Source organism: Mustela nigripes, chromosome 8 (genome assembly GCF_022355385.1).
Source record: "Mustela nigripes isolate SB6536 chromosome 8, MUSNIG.SB6536, whole genome shotgun sequence".
Taxonomy (NCBI): domain Eukaryota; kingdom Metazoa; phylum Chordata; class Mammalia; order Carnivora; family Mustelidae; genus Mustela; species Mustela nigripes.
This window is the reverse complement of record NC_081564.1, coordinates 26,489,146-26,509,226: the sequence shown is the minus strand read 5'-3', so window position 1 is coordinate 26,509,226 and position 20,081 is coordinate 26,489,146. Positions and strand designations below refer to the sequence as shown.

Sequence of the window (20,081 nt, the reverse complement as noted above, 5' to 3'; positions counted from 1 at the left end):
GGAAATTCTGACACATGCTATGACATGGAGGAGCCTTTAGGCTCAAAGAAATGAGCAATGAAACTATATGAGTCCACTCACTGACTCCCTAGAAGAGTCAGATTCATAGAGATGGGAAGTGGAATGGGGGCTGCCAGGAGCTAGGGGAGGGGGGCTGGGAGGTTACTGCTTCACGGGATGAAAAGAGTTCTGGAAATAGACGGTGCTGAGGGCTGCCCAACAGTGTAAAGGTAATTAATGCCACTGACCTGGACACTAAAAAATGTTTGAAATGGTAAATTTTGTTACGTATATTTTATCACAACTTAAAAATATTAATGCAATATGCCAAAAACCATTGAATGGTAAAATTTATTTTTTTTAAGGTATTTATTTAAGTTGTCTCTACCCCCAACAAGGGACTCGAACTCATGACCTCAAGTTCAGGAGTCGCACAGTCTTCTGACTGAGCCAGCCGGATGCCCCAAATGGTACACTTTAAATGGGCGAATTGTATGGCATGTGAACTATGTTTCAGTAAAAATTTTCCTAAAAAAAAAAAAAAAAAAAGATGCTCACTGTGGCACCTGGCTGGCTCAGTCAGTGGATCATATAGCTCTTGATCTCACGGTCGTGGGTTCAAGCCCCATATTGGGTGTAGAGAGTATCTTTCTTTAAAGATGCTCACTGAAATATTGCAGTTACCAACTACACTCAGTAAATAATACTGTTTTGCTCTGCTTTAGTGAGAGACAGTGTGTGTGAGAGTCGGGGCAGGGGGAGAGGGAGAGAAAGGAAGAGAGAAACTTTTAAGCAGACTCCACACCTACAAAACCCAGCTCAATCTCACAAACTTGAGATCATAACCTAAGCCAAAACTAAGAATCGGACACTTAACTGACTGAACCACCCAGACTGCCCCCTTAGTAAATACTTCAAAATGTCCAACAAAACTAATTAAACTTAAACCAGTTAAACCGTAACTCTATCACAAAGTAACAATATGGTCCTTCAAAATGTTTACAGACTATTAAGTAAAAAAGAAAAGGCTCTCCCTAACCTACAAGGGGAAGACACCCAACTAATGCAGCAGGATCTCAGCTACATAAGATTTTATCATCAAGGGGCGCCTGGGTGGCTCAGTGGGTTAAGTCTCTGCCTTTGGTCAGGTCATGGTCTCAGGGTCCTGGGATCGAGCCCTGCATCGGGCTCTCTGCTCAGCAGAGAGCCTGCTTCCCCCTCTCTCTCTGTCTGCCTCTCTGCCTACTTGTGATCTCTCTGTCAACTAAATAAATAAAATCTTTAAGAAAAAAAAATTATCATCAAGTCAGGAAGAAAAGAAAATCTCCATTAACACTGAGCCGAAGCCTGTCTCCCTGAACAGGTCAGGCTTCCAGGTCTGATCTAAAAGCAACCCATGCCCTCTTCCACCTGTTAACCATTTAAAACACAGAACAAGCACTTGTGGATTCCCAGAGCATGGTTCTCAACCCTCGCTGCAGAGGGAATCACGCAGAGCTTTTCCAGAAACCCAAGCTGGTTTAGCGGAAGAAATCAAACAGCCATGTGTGAAGTGCTTAGGAAGGGGGTGGCCTCTGAGAGCTGAGAACAGCTGACAGCCAGCAAGAAAATGGGACCTAATTCCCACAACCACAAGGACCTGGATTTTTGCCAATAAGCTGAAACTGGAGGAGACACAGAGCCTGCAAATGGGAAGGACAGGAGCCCAGGCCCTGGGCAACACTTGGATTGCAACCTTGGGAGACCCCGAGCAGAGGACCCAGCTAAGCCACGCCCTGACTGCTGACCCATAGACACTATGAGTTTTCAAAACAAAATAAGAAGAACCTCCGGAGTGACCCGCCATGGACATGTGTGTGGGGCTGTTTTAGCCATAGCAGAGGCAGTCTGTGTGGGCAGCTGGGGTGGAGACCTACTTCTTTCATTCTCTGCCAGGCCAAATACCCCCATTTCCCATAACCACTCTGCTGGCAGCCTCCAGGCTTAGCTGCACCAAGCAGAAAGTATGGCTATGGCATTCCAAGGTCTGCACACTTCCATGAATATCAGGGAAAAACTTGGCCTCCTAGACGTCATTGCTATGCCTGCTGACCCTTAAAAGGTTTTCAGTCGAATGCAAACCCCCAGACCTTTTCCAAGTAAACCACAGCCAGGCCCAGGCTTTCAAAAACCCTCTGAATCTTCAAAACAAAACAGCTCTGAGAGGGAACAGCCAAGGACAGTCCACGGATCCTGCCCTATTGCTCCTGCCTGGTCTGTGCACCCTGGAGCCTGAAAGTCAGGCCAGCAGGGGTGTCTGAGCACATACTGTGATGCCTGCAGGTCCTGCCTCGGCCTTTGATGTCCAAGGTCGGTTGTATTTCTGCTCCTGTCCAGTCATGCCCAACTCAGAATTCAATAAACATAAGTGACCCTCCTCTCCTTAGGAATGGCTCCCATTAATTCACATACTTGAGGGAGCCAGGGAGAAAGGAGAAAGACATGAGAAGGAGACATCCCTATTCCGTTCTCTCAGATGTACCCTCCCACACTCCCGGGCTGCACCCCTGCTTATTGCTCCCCGGTAGCCAACCGTGCCAATTTTGCACCTGCAGCAAGGGAAGCAGGCCCCTTGCTGGCTTTCTGGAGGCCGGGCTGTCCAGCCCAATGCAGCAGACATTTCCTGAGCGGCTGGAGCAAAATGCCTCCCCCAGACAGCCAGCAGGCCGGGCCTCAGCCCATTAACCTTCCTGGACTTCCTTGCCAGAGTTTCTGGAACCTGAGACTGCAGACTAAGCAGGGATAAATAAGCAACCACAGAGCTCATGGGGCCAGAGAAGCCGGGAGATGACAAAGGAATGTTTGGGACCAAGTCTCTGACGCTTCCTCACACGCCCCTTTCTGGAGCCATGGGCATTCTTTTCTAGACCCGCACGGGTCTACTTCTGGAGACTCACACCCCTTTCTAGAGCACCTCTCTACCCCTCCACACACGCACCCCAAACAGCCCTTCTGGAGCCTTGCCTGCTCGTTCACAGAGGAGAATCTGCCGCCCAACTCATACCAGCTGGCCACTGAAGAAATTCCGCAGGAGAGGAAATTAGTTAGACTTAGTTAATAATCACAACCCGGACTTCTTAGGGCCAAATTCTAACCGTGGCTCACCAGCTGCTTTCGGGGGCAAGGGTGGGCCCATCTGACTGCTCCATGACAAGACCCTGTTCCACAAGGGCCTCCCTACTGAGCATTCACACACGTGGGTCTTAGATCCCAGACCATTACCATGACTCACCGGGGCCCCTAAGCCACAGGCTCCGCATCTGATAGCCCACTAGCACAGGGCTCATCACTGCATTCCTCTCCAGCCACACTTGGCCACCAGCCACAGGGACATGACCCACATGGCCACTGTCCCTTTCCCCCCAGTGCCAGACACATGGCGGACCTCCCTATTCCCTCTCAGACCAGCTAAGGGGCCCCAACTCCCGCTCTCCCAAACGAGCCTTCTGGCCTTACAGCCCTCTTCACCTCTGCCCCCTCAAGCTCTTCTCACTCCTCACTCACCTCCCTAACCCCCTGTGTCCCTGGGTGAGCCAGGCCAAGGCCAATGTCTCTGAAGCACCATCCCATGCACACAAGGCCCCGGCACCTGAAAGCCACATCACCCCTGGTCACTGTTCAGCAGTAACCCGATCACTCCTTTGCTGGGACCGCTAACCTCCCCACTGACCCCTCCACACACACACCTTGATCACCTCCTTGGAGCTTCTATTTGGACCCTGGGACCAAGCAAGCCCATGGGTACACACTCAGAGAGCTCTCACAAACTCCGATCCTAAACGCCTGACTCTTTCACCTTTCTGCAACATGAACTCCCCCCATCACACCTCCCCTCTCTCTCATGAGGCCCCCAAACATGCAAACCTCAGGCCTGCTCAAGCCTTCTTCTCTCTCCACACGCCTGCTGGGATGTCAGTCGTCCTGGTCTTGTCCTGCCTGGCCCTTCTTCCTAAAGGTCTGCAGCCTGCTGCTCCCACTCTACCAGGCTGCCAACCCCCAGACTCTACCAGGGTCGCCTCTGTTCTCTTCTGTCGCCTCCTCCCCCGTCTGCTTGCTCTCGTCCTCTCCATCCTCCCCCCAGCCCCCCTCATTCCCAAGACAACAACTCCAGGGGCCCCAACTCCCACCAGACCATCTTGGACACTCCTGCCAAATGCTTCTCCTGAGGCAAAGCTCCAAAGGCATCCCTTCCCCTCCCAACAACCTTCTACCTGCCCCATTCCCCTTCGAGAAAGCACTACTCAGCTTGTTTTCCCGGACCTGTCCAGCATGACCTGACCCTCCTATATCCACCCTCACCTCCCCTGTTGCTCACATTTTACATAAATTCTCCAACCAAGCAGGCTCTGCTGTTTCCTAGCATGGTGATTACTTCCCAGTCTCTAAGCTCTTGCCACTCTCCTTTCCACCTAGAACCATCCTCCTAGCCCTCTTCCCCAAGGACACGGGACAGAGGACATGGGGCCTTCCCGCCCATGCGCCCTACGCCCCACTTTCTCCACAGAAGCCTGAGACCTTTCTCACATCACGGTATTTCAAGTGCCTGCTTGTCCCTGCTCCAACCCTGGTCTGCAGGCCCCTCATACCCTGGCTAAGGGTTGAGTCTGAACCAATCTTCCTATTTCCTAGAACAGGGGAGGGACAAACCCTCTTGAAGAACAGTGTTTCCCTGCCACCTTTGCCTCTTAAAAAATCAAATGCTCACCATTACTGAACTCTGCACATAGTGGACAAGACAGTACATTTCACGTTATGTGTCATTTTTTTCCACAATTAAAAAAAAAAAGGCAGGGGCGCATGAGTGGCTCAGTGGGTTAAGCCTCAGCCTTCATTCAGCTCAGGTCATGATCTCAGGGTCCTGGGATGGAGCCCCACATTGGGCTCTCGGCTCAGCAGGGAGCCTGCTTCCCCCGCCCCTCTCTGTCTGCCTCTCTGACTACTTGTGATCTCTGTCAAATAAATAATTAAAATCTTTTAAAAAAATACATTTCTAGTAACAATCCCATACCTCCAAATATGAATATAGACACATTCACCTATGTTCCCACAGGAAAGCAGAAAGCTTTCAGAAATCAACATTCATGAAAGAATCACATTTTCTGGTCTAGGGTCTAAGACTTAGGCAAACACAAATACCATTTTTGCACACGACGGCTGGCATGCACCCACCCCCTCACCTCCCCCAAGAGAGTGAATGTACTATGCTGAGCATCAGCCCAAGATAATTTACAAGTCAGGCCACTGGGACTTCCAGCCGACTGGAGGATGGTCAAGTCCACTGTGGCGACCACCTCTCTTTGGAGGAGACCAGGCATTGCTAGTCCAGCCTTTGCATTCCCCTGCCTTGCATCAGAGCTGCTCCGTGATACCAGGCAGGGTCACAAGACAAAGATCCCCCTAACTATTCAAGTACAGAAGAAGTCCAAACAAGCGGATGGTCTTTAGTCTTTCACCTAAAACCTCAGCCATGAGGGTCCCCGCTACTTGTCCACAGGGGCCCCTATCAGAGAAAAATGCAAAACTCGGCAAATGCAGCAGATGCCCAGCACACCGGCTGCTCTTCTCCCTTGAGCGGAGGCCTCAGTCAGCTCAGTCCCTGGGGGGACTTGCTGTCTGTCCAGCCACCACCCAGGCCTGGCACCAAAAGGCTTAAGGAAGAAACTGAAAACATTGTGCTCTGTGAAACAAACCAGACACAAAAAGACAAGTGCTGTATGAGTCCACATATATGACATCCTGGAGCAGAATACTTTCTGAATGATGGGTGCCAGGGTTTGGGGGTTGGAGGGGGTGGGAAGCTGTTGTTTAATGGGGACAGAGTTTCAGCCTGGGATGATGAGAAAATCTGAAGATGGATGGCAGTGATTATTGAACAGTGTGAAAGTGCTCAATGCCAATGAACTGGACACTTAATGGTTTAAATGATACATTGTATGTTCTAGTATTTCACCACAGTAAAAGGGGGGGGCACCTAGGGGAAGACCACAATCTTCAAGGTCTGTGAATGGAAAATGCTGCCTCTGAACAAGCAGGTTCCTGATTGACAGACTATGACATGGAGCCTCAGGCTGAGGTTGAATCAAGTTCTGGTGAGGCCAGCCAACTCTTAGCCACAGCTTGGCTTCTGGCATCCCATTCCCCCAGGGCGCTCCCCCAAGGAAAAGGAGGCTCCACCCATCCCTCCAGAACCTCCACACACAGGCCTCTCAGGCCTCAAGGTCTGACCGGGACCCCCATGAGCCAGTAGAGTGTGCCCAGGCAGTAGTAAGGGCCCGGCCAGCCAGGTACCAAAACACCTTCTGGAATATTATTTGGCTACCAAAAAGAAGGAGGTGTTGATGCATGCTGCAACAGAGATGAACCCTGATACCTTATTCTAAGTGAAAGGAGCCAGATAAAAAGGCCACATGTTACACAATTCCATTCATGTGAAATGTCCAGAAAAGGCAAATCTAGGGATGCCAGGGGGGCTCAGTTGGTTAAGCATCCAACTCCTGGTTTTGGCTCAGGTCATAGTCCCAGGGTTGTGACATCTCTGAGCCCTGAGTCCGGCTCTGTGCTCAGTGGGGAGTCTGCCTGAGATTCTCTCTCTCTCCCGGCTCTCTCTCTCTCTCTCTCTAAATAAACAATAAAATAAAATCTTTAAAAAAAAATAAAATAAAGGCAAATCTACAGAAAGTAGACTACTGGATGCCAGAGGCTGTGGCAGAGAGGGGGTCATGGTACCTGATGGGAGCAGTCTCCTTTTGAGGTGATGAAAAATTTTTCTAAAATTAGACAGTGGTGATGCTTGCGTAATCCTATGACTATGCTAAAAAACACTAAATTGTACACTTTAAATGAGTGAATTCTGTGGTGTGAATTCTACCTCAGCCATTTTTTAAAAAGACTTTAAGTGCAGAGTCCCATGCAGGGGTTGATCTCACGACCCTGAGACCATGACCTGAGCCGAAATCACAAGTTGCTCAACCAGCGGAGCCACCCAGGCACCCCTCTACCTCAGTCATTTAAGAACCAGCCCCACAAGGTGGGAATGCAGCTCCTGGTTTCCAGGGGGTCAGTGAGGGAAACCAGACACTCACCTGCCCACCATCCCAGGCAGCAGATGGGATGGAAACCAGATGGGATGAAGATGCCCCCAGGTCTTCAAGCAAAAGACTTTCTAGAGCTCTCAAAAGGAGCATGTCCCCAGTCATGCTGCAGGTCTGATGGCCCCAGCCTCTCAGGGAGGGGGTGAGGTGTAGCTGGGGAACATCGTGGGCCACCTGATTCCCCTGACACTCTGGGGAAACCTCTTCCCCATGCCCCATTGCTCACCCTGGGGGCCAGCTCCTCACCCCCCCCACCTGCCCCAGGAGCTGCGCCCACCCCCCAACCTCAGAGGCACCCTGCTGGGGCCATGCCCAGCTCTCCAATATCCTCCCCAACTATATACACCAGGCAACACCCTCTGGTCTGTAAAGCCTTAGGAAATCTGCAGACAGAGCCTGTATATGCCAAAGCATTGGTAATTTCCAGAGCTTCCCATCTTCCTCCCTTTTTTCCTATTAAAATAAGAAAGTCTGCAGTTTTTATTTCCTCTCTTGAGGCTTTACAATCACTAGAAGTGAGAGTGATGTGGTTCTAAGCCTTCCCTCCACAAACTTGACGGGGTGGGGGGGACTCTAGGAGAAAAATCAAGAGGTCTCACTTTTCCTCCAGTCTCTAGCTTTGAGGCCCCCCAAAGTCACAAGGCCTTGCAATGGGGAACACTGCAAAGGGAACTCATTCTATCCACCATGGGGGTAGATATGTCCCAGGAAGGAGGGCTCAGCAACATGGGTGTGCAGTCCCAGGCTCTCTGGGCTGATAGAACCTCACACCTGGGGCCTTGAGGCAGAAAAATACATGCTGCCTACTGCATATGCAAGAACTCCACTCAACCCCAGAGGACACACTATGAGAAGGAACAGAGGGGGCCCACGGCCACGGCAGACCCCTGGGACCCCTGGAGCTCATACTGGGCACTCTTGCTGAACCAAGTGGGTAAAATGGCCTGCCCCTCCTGAATTATGCATTTCTCCTTTAGAATCTCTTGCTAAGTGGTGTGCAATCAACCAGCATTAGATGCCTGAGGGGGCAACTCCATAAGACCAGACGGGGGCCAGACCCCTGGAGACCATCCACTCTGTGCACTCAAGTTCTCTCAGAGCCTTCAAAGGAGGGGTTCATGGTCTTCAGGCCGCAGAATCAATGCCCTGCACAGGACCACACCCTGGGTCTATCTTTATCGTCTGCATTCTTGCCCCAAACTAGGCTGACGTATGTTGCCTCTAGATTACTTCTAGAATATCCACTTTGTCACTTACAAGGAGATGTGCGTAAATATTGCTCCTGCTCTACTGGCATTCCAACTAATCCCAGCAGCATACGTTAAAAGGAATAGGTCAGGCCATTAAAGTGTGGTGAATCTTCAAAGGCTCTTCTTAAACCAAAAGAGGCAATTCGAGTGAAGGATCCCCCTTGGACTGCTCCATCCCTGACTGCAGCAGCAAGTCTTTCTCCCTCTTCTTCCAAGGTCCCCTGGAGCCTCCTGGCCAGCCAGAATTCCTTCCTCGTGCTCCCTGGGCCACGTACTGACCCTCCGTGCATGTGGCCAGCCGTCTCTGTCCCATCCTCCCAGCTGGGCCTTGTCACTCTGCACCTCCTGGAACCTGCTCCCAGCAGAGCATCCTCCGGCCTCCCCCCTCAGCTCTTGACCACTGGGTGGAAAAGGCAGGCAGATGAGCAGCGTCCTCCAACGTATTTGTCCTCTTGGTCCCCTGCTGATACCTTCCTGGACCTGCCCAGAGGCTGGGACCGGATGATGCCTATCACAACACTAAGGTTTATGTGGCTGTCTCCCCAGCAGACCGAAAATGACCTGCTGGGAAGCCTGTCTCCTGACACTCCGCACCATTCCTGTCTGAAACGTGTTTGCTGAACGTCCCTCCACCTACTGGGGGAGGAGACTCTGTGAAACTCTGTGCCCACTCCTGTGACTGGCATCACTCTATGGTCTGAGGAGAAAGGCCAGCACTAGCCCCTCCACCAACTGCTTGACCTTGGGCGGGCGTGTCTGTCTCACACCCCCTCAGACCCAGTCAGCTGATGGCATATAATTAAGTTAATGATCTTGCTCCAGCCATGTCATAAGAATGTTTCAAGGGCACATGAACCAGTCTCCACCCAAGTTGTAGTTACCACACAAGTGGGGCCTCAGTCTTCGGCAGCAGCACACCTCAGCAGCAGGCGCAGCTCTGAACCCGCCAGCCATATCTCCCTTGGGCACCAGCAGCCATCCCTGTGCACAGTCATTTTGCAAGGTCACCATTTGCAAGTGCTAGAAGCCAAGACAGCTAATTAGCAGGCCCCCATCTGAGGACTCGGGAAAGCTCACTAAGGTTGAGCCTGGGAAGACCAAGGCTCGGCAAAGAAGGAAAAACAATCTTCAGATAATTTCCTTCCTGGGCAAATGGTATCACTGGGACCCCGAAAATCTGATGTTGATTATCTGATGGGGTTGGGGGAAGCAGGATTAAAAAGAACCAGAGAAGGGTCTGAGCAAACAGAGACCCCAGAAATGGGGTCTCATCCTGTCTTTGATGCACAAACATCCACAATACCCAAGACATGGGCAGACTGACATGTGCTCAGGACACCACTCCTCACACACGGTTAAGAGCCTAGAGTGAAGCACATCCTAAGACACCGAGGAAGGCAGGATCCTGTCTTAAGGCGCTCACTTCCCTGGAGAAGGAAGCCAGTCAGACACAGGATTAACAGGAAATCGCTGCAAAAATACAGTGAAAGGAAGATACATAGGGAAGATGCCAGGACATCATAAAGGTTTTATTTCTGTGTGTTAGTTTTTATTTTACTTTTTTTCTTTTTCTTTTTTTAAGATTTTATTTATTTAACAGACAGAGATCACAAGTAGGCGGAGAGGTAGACAGAGAGAGAGGAGGAAGCAGGTTCCCTGCTGAGCAGAGAGCCCGATGTGGGGCTCGATCCCAGGACCCTGGGATCATGACCTGAGCTGAAGGCAGAGGCTTTAACCCACTGAGCCACCCAGGCGCCCCTATTTTACTTTTTTTCTTAATTAAACAAATTATCATTATTATTATTATTATTATTATTATTTTGGTGCGCGTGTTGTTAGTTTAAAGACAAGGCCCTTTGGAGATTAGCCTCTCCACAAATCCATGAATAAAGGCAAGAGAGAACTTCCACAGACATGAGGCCTGGCACACAGTAGATACTCAATAAACACTGCTGGGTGACTGAATGGGGAGAGGTGGTTGCCTTGCTAACAGAAAAGTAGGTAAAGATGAAAGATATGGGAAGCACCATATTCCTAACCTAGAATTTTAAAGGGAAAAAAAAAATCAAAGAATCGAAGAAAAGAATCCTAGCAATGACAGGGTCCAACCGCTAACTTCTTCAGCAAGGTGAGAGGTATGGTAACCATGAAGCAGGAAGACACAGTCCTCCTGATGCCAGGCTTTGTTTTCTTGGCTCCGCGAGGCTGCTGTAGCACCAAACAACACATCCCTCAAGTACTTCCTAAAACATGGCAGGTGAGGCCAGCACAAGCACCATCTCTCTCTGTCACAGCAGCCTTTTCGCTGCTGCACAATGAGGGACTCAATGAGTGTTGTGGGCTTAACTGTATCCCCCCGCCTCTGATCCATATGCTGAAGCCCCAATCACCAAGTACCTCAAAACATGACTGTATTTGGAGATGGCAGGGTCTTTAAGGAGGTGATAAAGTTAAAATGCGGTCATTATGGTAGGCCCTAACTCAATATGCCCTATGTCCTTATAAAAGGAGGACATCTTGGACAGACAGACACGAGGGGAGCAGGAGCACAGAGGGATGACCATGGAAAGAGGCAATGGGGGAGGAGGGGACAAGCCGGGAGGCATCTGCAAGTCAAGCCAAGGAGAGAGGCCTCCGAGGAAACCAACCCTGCCGACATCTTGATCTTGGACTACTAGCCTCTACAAACAAAGGAAAAATAAATTCCTATTATTTAAATCACTCAATCTGTTGTGTTTTGTCATAGCAGCCCTAGCAAACTAATACCCGGGGCCACTTCAAAACGTGGGTGTGAAAGCCAAGGAAGTAGCACCATGACTAACAGGTGTTTTCCTAAACATACCTATTAAGGACCAGAAATGGGAATTAAGGCTGAGAACACTGCTCCTGGCAACGTCAAAACCCTACTTGAGTGAAATCAACCAAACACGGAAGGACAGCTATTATGTGACTCCACTGACAAGAGGCACCTAGGATAAGCCAACTCACAGGGACAGAGAGAAGAGCAGTGGATGCCAGGGACTGAGGTAGAGGGAAGATAAGTTAGCACTGAGTTCAGTTTCCGAAGACGAAAAAGTTCCAGCCATGGACGGTGGTGATGGTTGCATAACCATGTCAATGTACTTAATGACACTGAATTATAAACTTAACAACAATTAAAATGACACATCTGGTTATGTATGTTATACCCCAATAAAGAAACACACACCTATCATGTTACATAAGTAACATTTTAACTTAATTTACTTCATTGTTCTCAAAGCAAAACAATAAACAAAAAACAAAAATCTCCAAAACAAAATCCTACGTCATAGTATCCTAGTCAAGGTGAGGGACCCTAGTGGGACTATAATTTAATTAATTAAACTCACCGCCACTACCTCCTGAACCTTGATCTAAAAGGCAGCCGTGGAGGTGCCTGGGTGGCTCAATCAGTTAAGCACCTGACTCTTGGTTTTGGCCTGGGTCATGATATCGAGCCCTCTGTCAGGCTCTGCACTCAACTGGGAGTCTACTTGACATTCTCTCTCTCCCTCGGCCCCTCCCCCCACTCATGCACCTGTGCTCTCTCTCCAAAACAAATAAATAGATCTAAAAAAAACCCCAAAACCCAGGGCAGCTGCATCAAAACTCAGGCCTATTGTTTGACAACCTGAGTACACCTGAAAATGCCTATCCATTCACTGTGAATGAGGAAGCCCCCCAAACCACAATAGTCAGCTGGGCCTCAAGCATTGCCATGTCTTCTCCTGACTGGACCAAGAATATGGCTCACACGAATGCTTTGTCCTAGTGAGGGCCGCAGTCACATAAACAGGCCCACAGGACTCCCAGTCAAGGAGGGCAGGTGGCTACTGAAGCCAGAAGCAACAAATGAGGTAAAAGGGAGGAATGGGGAAGGCACATTGTCCTGGACCCACACAAAGCAACAGCACTCCCAGCTAGCTCCTTCCTTAGTGAAGGGTTCCAGAATATTTCATTCTGTTCCCCAAACAAGGATTCCATTCTGGAATCAGAAAACCCTCGTAAAATTTGAACTAGAGTCCACTTCCACCCTGTTGATGACTTAATGGATTCAGACTCCACCTGGTTGGTTCTGTCCACCCTACATCTGTTCATGAGAGGAGACTATAGTCAGTTCAAAGAGGACCACAGGGTCTGATTTAAAGAGATGATGATCAAGCCAGTGCAAGGCCTAAGTGACCTTTTCCTGGCCCAGAATTATTCAGTCTAACTGGTGGCCAGTCCATTCAATCACCCAAGGGAGAAACAAAGCACTAATCATTCTGGTGACTACACACTGGCGGAATTTAAAGACCAAATTAAAGTGCTTAACAGAGATGTGAAAACACAGGGCAGCAACTCGTATGAGAGCCCATAAAGTAACACAGGATCTGGGGTCCGGTCTCATGACTGATACTTGGAAAGGGACCGAGGGACAGCTGGGACACTGAGCGTTCCGTTCAAGAATTCCTCAGACCTGTAGGGCACCTGGCTGGCTCAGTCAGTGGAGCACAGGACTCTTGATCTCGGGACTGTAGGTTCGAGGCCCATCATCCTGCCTTCAAAACATGCAGAGCCTGTGCTACCATGTGGCTAACCTTGGGGAGATGCTGCTAAGTGAAATAAGCCAGATACAGAGAGACAGATCCTCTGTCTCTGTCTCTGTTTAAACAGATGACTCTGTTTACAAGAGATACTAAGAGTAGTCAAATTAGGAAACAGCACAGTGGCAGTTTTCAGGAACTCAAGGAGAGGAAATGGAAAGCTGCTGTTCAGTGGGGACAGTTTCAGTTGAAGAGGAGGAAAAGAGTTCTGGATACGAGGGTGGCGATGGGCACACAAGGGTGTGAATGTACTTAATGCTACTGAGCTGCACATTAAAAATGGCTCAAATGGGTTAAAATGGTGAATTTTGTTACATATTTTTTATTACAATAAAGAAAAAAAAAAAAAGCAGTTCAGAGCCACAGGGGCCTGACATGAGTGCCCCCTGAGCCTTTGCTCACACTGATCTCAGGGCACCAAGCTTCCCCCGCCTGCTGCCGCTGGACGTGTGCTGACAGGTAAGCCCTCTCTCCATCACAGCTGCCTCCGGAGGCTTCCCTGATCTCACTCCCTCTGAACACATAAGTGCTGTGTGTGTTCCTGTCTCCCATCAACAAGGAAGGTCTCAGATGGCAAGAACCACACTCCCCTTCTATGTAGTCCACAATGTAGAAAGGGAAGGGCTTGCGCACAGCAGGGCTCATAGCTGATGGATCCTGAGTGTGCGGAGGGGAAGGACTCCTGGGCCAACCCAGTCAGGATTTTCAGGTGCAATGCAGGGCGATTCAGAGAGTACTCTCAGGTGGCCATATTCAGGAAGGAATGGATCTGCACTCCCATAGGGACTTGGAACCCCTGGAATCCCCGCTCTGCTACCTCCTGGTTTTGTCCTTACCTATGGTTGGGCAGACCCACCACGGGGTGATGGAAGAACCTGTGAGGGGCCCTGCATGAAGGCACGCTGCCACCATGCCTGGCACACAGAGGTCATTCCAGCTTCTTCCCTCCAATGCCAGGGGCCCTCAACTGAAATACACGAGAGCACCTCATCCAAAGAGATTCAGAAGCCATGAGAGCCGGGCCTCTGTGTCTGCTGCTGTGAAAAATTAGGGTGCTTACACTCCCTCCCACACTGTGGTTTTCCTTACTGTCCCTCTGCAGGGTACAGCCCTGGCCAGCAAGTCCCACGGCCCTCTAAAGAACATCAGGAAACATTCCAGAAAGAGACAGATGGCTTTGCCAGCACAGGCTCCCTTCCTTTGCCTCTAGCCACAACACTCAGAAGAGTGCTGAGTACAGAGCTGAAAACCAGTTTTTAAAACCTAACAGGAGAGAGAACAAGGGGCCTTGAGGACATTCAGAAAAAGATCCAGAAAATCCTAAGAGTGGGGTCCAAGTTGTAAAATTCACCCCTCGGCCACTTCCTGAGAGCTTACCCTGAGTTACACACAGATCCAGGGTCCCACGCCTGCAGCAGCTGTATGAGAGGCTGGATGGAGCTGCTGATGAGAAGGGAAGAGGGGCTGAAGGGCAACCTACCGGAACACATTTGGTCTGACCAGCCCCCACTTCTGGAAACTCAGAATTCACCATCAGCAAGAGAATACCATTTCAGATTCTAGGTCTCCAGGAAAGGTCTCTCATTTTCTCTATTTTAATAATGCTCTTCCACATCGCAACACTGAGGGCCAGTTCAAGCTGGCTCACTCAGTCGACAGCTGGCCAGGCAAGGATGGTGCCCAGTGACCTCAGGGCAATCCTCCAGACCCCAGGGGAGCTAATATCCCTGTAAAGCAGGCTTCTAAATACTACAGCCTTCCACCCCCCAGCGAGGGACCTAAGGGATGCAGCTGGGTCAAGCCACAGGTCTGAGAAGCAAGCCATAGCCACCCCAAGCTGGAAATGTAAATCAGTAACTGGATGTCTCTAAAACACACACAAAAGACCACCAATCACAAAAAAAGCCACTTGACAGAGCCAAAAATAGCCTTACTTGTTTCAAGAGGATTCTGACGATGGAAGCACATACAACTCCATCAGCAGAAAAAGAAAAATCAATGGAGCAGAAAACTGGATCAGCCCAAAAGGGACCAGGACTCCAAGAGTCCTCCCACAGCCTCACATCCAACCCCCGACCAGCCCATCCAAGCCCCACACCCACCCACCCTCTCCTTACTCCAATCTTACAAACCATGCCAGGACCCCAAAACCCATCTCCCCAGAAGTTCTATACACAACCTCACAGGTTTAATCTTAGGGCCAAGGGTCACACCATGGATTAGGAGGCCAAAATGAGCACCAGTGTACACTCATCCCTGGGAAGACAAGGAGGCAAGAGTGCCTGGAAGAATGAGAAAATGGAGCTGGGGTAAGAGGCACACAGGAGACTACGGGTGAGTAATGATGGGTATGCCTCCCATCAAAGCCAGGCAAATCAGAAAAGGTGTGGCTCTGCTTCAGCCCTGGATAAAATCTTCACCCCCGTGGATTTTCAGGGGCCCACTGAGTCAGAACTGCCTGTCACCTCCCTTCCTCCTAATTCTTATTTTCACCTGCTCTGACTTGCATTTGGGTTGCTGGTTAGCAAGCAAACCTGACACTTCTATGGCTTGGGAGCAGCTAGCAACATCTTAGCTTCCCCATTAGTGTCTTCCAGGACAGGCACAGTTGGGGCGGCGGGGAATTCCCGAGACACAGATCAATCCCCACTGAAAGTACCTGATCTAGAAGGCAGAGATGGCCCCCTCTTAATACTACCCCCACTGCCTAGATGGAGTGATCAAAGGGTGAGGAGATTACTGCCCAGGGCACCCTGGTCTCAACCCACAGAATCGTACAAGAAGCACACTGCTCTAGAACCAAAGGAACAGCCACCTACCATGCCCCTCCCAACCCAATCCCAGTCCAAACACTGGGAATCTGCATTCAGGAGGAAGTGGGGGATGGTCGTTTGTTCAGATGTAGGATCAGCAGGAATCCTTCCTGTTCACAACAGCACATGGACAGTCCAAAGAAATATCTACCTGTTTCTCCCCGGGTCATCGGACCCCTTTTCTTTTCAATGGTTTCCAGCCAGGGTGCAGGTGTGCCCACCCAAGCTGGTGGAGGTACCCACCTGCGTCTCCATGGAAGGTGCCATCTTGAGTCAGCCTGCCCGACAAGCTGTCCCCATCACTGGGCCAGATCTGCCCAGTCTTGCGAACACCTACGATGGTGGCCTCCGACACAATGACCTGGCCCTGCCGATGCCGCTTCTGGCACTGCGGAGTCGGGGGGCTGCTGCTGTCAAAGGACTGCTGCGAGTTCTGCGAGGGTGAACGGCTCTTGTCTCGAAACATACGGTAGGTGGTGGGGCTGGGGGACACGCGGCTGGACTGGCCGGAGGAGAAGTCCTCCTCACTGGAGGTGAGATTCTCATTGGAGCTGCAGTCCGGGGTGTAGCCACCTCCGCTGTCCTCAAAGCTCCGAGGGGAGTAGGACCTGCGGGGCCAGGTAAGGCGCTTCTCCTGCTCCGAAGTGCTCTGGCTGCGCAGGAGGGGGCCCTTGCCCTCCCCTTCCACCATCATGCCCCCGACATAGATGCTCTGGTAGGGCTGGTACTCCAGGGGCGGCCAAGGGGGCCTGCTGCCGCCATTGGCGTTGATCAGGTTGTCCTTCAGGAAGTGGGGGTTCAGCTCCGCGTCCTCGTAGTCGCCGTCGAGGCCGCAGTTGCTCTCTGAGGATCGGCCCCGGTAAGAGGGCCTAGGTGCGTCCCCCAGGCCCGGTCCGGGGCCGTGCTGGGACTTCTTACGTTCCATCTGCATTGCCTGGCTGCCTAGGGAGCTGATCCGGTCCGACACCTCTTTGTCGTTGACCTTCACCAGGCCGCGCTCGTGGTGAAACTCGACGTTCACGTAAAAGGGCTTCTCGGCGTCCGCCGCCCCGGGCTGGCCGTGGCCCTTGCGGATTCTCTCAAAGTTGGACCTGAGCGCCGCCACGCTAGTGGGTGGGCCCCGGTCTTCCCGGTCTGCGGCCACGGCGGCCCCTAGCCTGCGGGCGGCCGCGGGCCTGGCCTTGCTCGGGGAGCCCTCTCCGTCTGGCCGGGCCTCGGGCTCCTCGGCTGGCGGCGGGTCGGCGCCGTCTGCGGGCGCGGGCAGCGGGCGCTGCGCCGACGCGCGGGGCTCGGCCGCGCCGTCTGGGGGCTGCGCGGCGCGTCGGAAGCCCCAGCGTTGGCGGTCGTAGCTCTTCTTCTCCTTGGCCAGCAGCGTCTGCAGGTAGATCATGCGGAAGCGCTCCTGGTTCACCTCCTGCTCCAGGCGCCGAATGGAGGCCTTGCAGCGCTCCAGCTCCTGCTCGATGTCGCCCACCGAGCGCAGCTCCATGCGCGGCGGCTCGGAGTCCGGGAACTGCGCCTTCCACGCCTCGGCGAAGCCCACCGGGTCCACCATGGCGCGGCCGTCCTCACCTGCGCCGCCCGCCTGCGCACGGGGCCCGCCTCAGCGGCGGAGAGACCACCTCTCCAGGCCCGGCCCGGGGCGCCGGGCGGCCCCCATGGCCCCGCGCGGCGGTGGCGGTGGTGGCGGCAGCGGCCGCGGCCGGCGAACAATGCCCGCCCCCTCCCGGGCGGCAGGTGAGGCGGCGGGCTCGGCTCCCCCGGGCGGCGCGGGGCGCGGAGGAGGGCGCGCGCGAGGGGGGCGGGCGCGCGCGAGGGCGGGGGAAGGGCGCGGGGCTGCGCGCGTCGCTATTGTGTGCGGGGCTCCTCCGCGCGGCGCGGCGCGGGCGCTGCCCTCCCGTCGGCCCGGCGCCGCTAGCCCATGGCCGCCGCCCGCGCGCTCCTCTGGTCTCTGTCCCGCGCCGCGTCCCGGCCGCCGCCGCCTCCCGGGCACAGCGATCTGCCCGGCCAGCTCTCGCCGCACTCCCGCCCGGCCCGCACTCGGCGCCGCAGGAAGGGGAGGGCCGGGGGGCGGTGGCCGCGGCGCGGCTGACGGAGCCGGGCGGGCCTCTTAAAGGGGCCGTGCAGAGGGCTCCGGGTGGGAGGGGGGTAGGGAGGTATGGGGGGAGGGGCCGCCGGGAGGCCGCGCCCCCACCCGGCCACTGCCCTCTCTCGGTTTCCGCGCCCTGGGAAACTCAGTCCCCCGCGGTGGCGAACCGCGCCGTCCGACGCGGAGGTCCTGGCGAGTTCTGCACTCCTGGAACAGGAACACCTGATCCTCACGTCTCCACAACCCGGCAGCCGCTCTCCAGCGTCAGGGCTGAGAGCTCTAGGGGCCACCCGCCAGGACACGTCCGCGCACGGGAGCCGGGGAGGGGCGGGTGATCCAGGGAAGCAGGGAGGACCAGGTTGGGCCACCAGAGCCAGTAGCGACTGTGTGCCAAGGGCCCCCAGCGCTGTGGTCTTGGAGTGACTGATGCAACAGCTGCCACAGGGCATTGTCGCAGAGATAATTAACAGAAATTTCTCCCGCTGGTCACTGAACACCCACACTGCCCTCCCTGTGGTCCTGAGCTGTGTTTGTCCACTGGCCTCTCCTGAGCTTCAGAGGCCAGCCTAGTTTTTCCCGATTGCCTGACTCAGAACTTAGGTGTTTAGTCTCCCCCCTAAGGCGGTGGCCAGTCTCCACCATAACCCTCAGGACTCAGTGGAAGACAGGACAGCCCAGAGCCGGCAGTAAAACAAAATCATGTCTTGTATCCAGGGAAGCCCAGAGATGGTAGGCACACAGCAGAAACGAAATACCCAAATGAAAATGCCCAAACCAGGCTGCTGGTTGAGGAAATAGGAAACAGGATTTGTCAGCCAAAGAACTGGGCCTGAGTCCTGACCACCTCTGCCTCTGTGCCTCAGTTTCCTTTGGCACTGAAATGAGAACAAGGATACCTGTCTCCAAGGGCTGTTGTCCTTGCATGGATGCGAGGGGTTATATGGACCCCCTCCCTGGGTCCAGTCACACCCAGAACAGATGCCCCAGCATCTAATCTAGAAGGAACAGAGCCCAGAGCTATCAGCCAGGCCAGCCTGGCTCTGGTTCAGGTCTTCCCCACTCCAGGTTTTGTGACCTGGACACTTCCCTTTCCTGCTCTGATCCTCAGTTTTACCCTTTTATCTAAAATGTGAGTACCATCTTTAAAGCACCCAGCTGGGGCAGACATGAATCACATTATGATAAATGGCATGGGATGTTCCTCCCTTGATTGCGTGTTAAGGTTGGTGTTCTGAAAGGTTCCCTGGGAGGGTCACCGGAAAACTCTTGGGTCCCTGAGCCAGACACTTCCAGGCACAGCTCACTGCCGCCCTCTGCAGGCCTCTCCTCCCTCCTGAGGCCCGGTGTCGCCAGTATCCCAGCTCCTTTATGTTGCAGACCACCACCACCACCCCCCTTAAGGCAGGCAAGCCTACCCCACCCCACCCTTCAAAACCTGTTTGGCAGGCAAAGAAACAGAATGAGTTGATGCCCTGACTTTGAGGGTGGACAGCTGAAGCTGGAATCCCAGCACATCCTCAGCGACCTTTTCTTTAAAAAGGGTGTGAAGTCCTGACCTCACAGGGTGTGGCATGTAGCGGCCTGTGACCAGTATTAGCTGCCTTCCTCAGATGACCTGCTCAGGTCACCCAGTGGGTTGAGACAGGCAGGCTTCCAGAATTCCATTGTCTGGTTGTCTCCAGAGAGAATTCCAAAAGCACAAACTGCTTTTTTCCCTTGCTGATGGAACCCCTCCACTTCCAGGGCTGGGAATTATGGCCCCATCCGGGACATCATCATTAATCACCTAGGAAAAAAAGGATACTTTGGGAGGGGAGGCTTCAACTGTTAGAGAGGTTTCCCTGGTTTGCTGGCCCCAGTTTAGCCCTACCTCAAATGTTGTATACATAAGTGAACTTAATTCAGAAACTGGAAGATAGTGGCTATCTCCCCTGTGAGATAGCTTCTTCTGGCCCCAAGGACACTCCTCTCATCCTTGGTGCTTTCCTAAAAACAATCCCACCCTGGGTCTCTGGTCTTTTTCTGCGGAGTTTTCTTATCATCCATCCCTCCCCCAGGGAGGAAGGAATGAGGAGAAACATGGGGACCAGATACATAACACTCTCAACCCCCCGTTAGGTGTCTGTCCCCAGCTAGATCTAAACTCCCAAAGGTTTGGGGCAGCAGTTTGTCTTGTTCCTGACTGACTCCCC

General features: G+C 52.7%; 1 protein-coding gene across 1 annotated transcript in view; it reads right to left on the bottom strand.

Annotated features, from left to right (window-relative positions):
- Positions 1 to 17,445, bottom strand: part of BCR (BCR activator of RhoGEF and GTPase) — a 121,422-nt gene extending 103,977 nt beyond the window's left edge. The window contains exon 1 of the mRNA XM_059408941.1: positions 16,044 to 17,445. Coding sequence (XP_059264924.1) covers positions 16,044 to 17,355 — 1,312 coding nt within the window. The 5' untranslated portion in view covers positions 17,356 to 17,445. The remainder of the gene's footprint in view (positions 1 to 16,043) is intronic.
- Between the last annotated feature and the right edge of the window lie 2,636 nt (positions 17,446 to 20,081).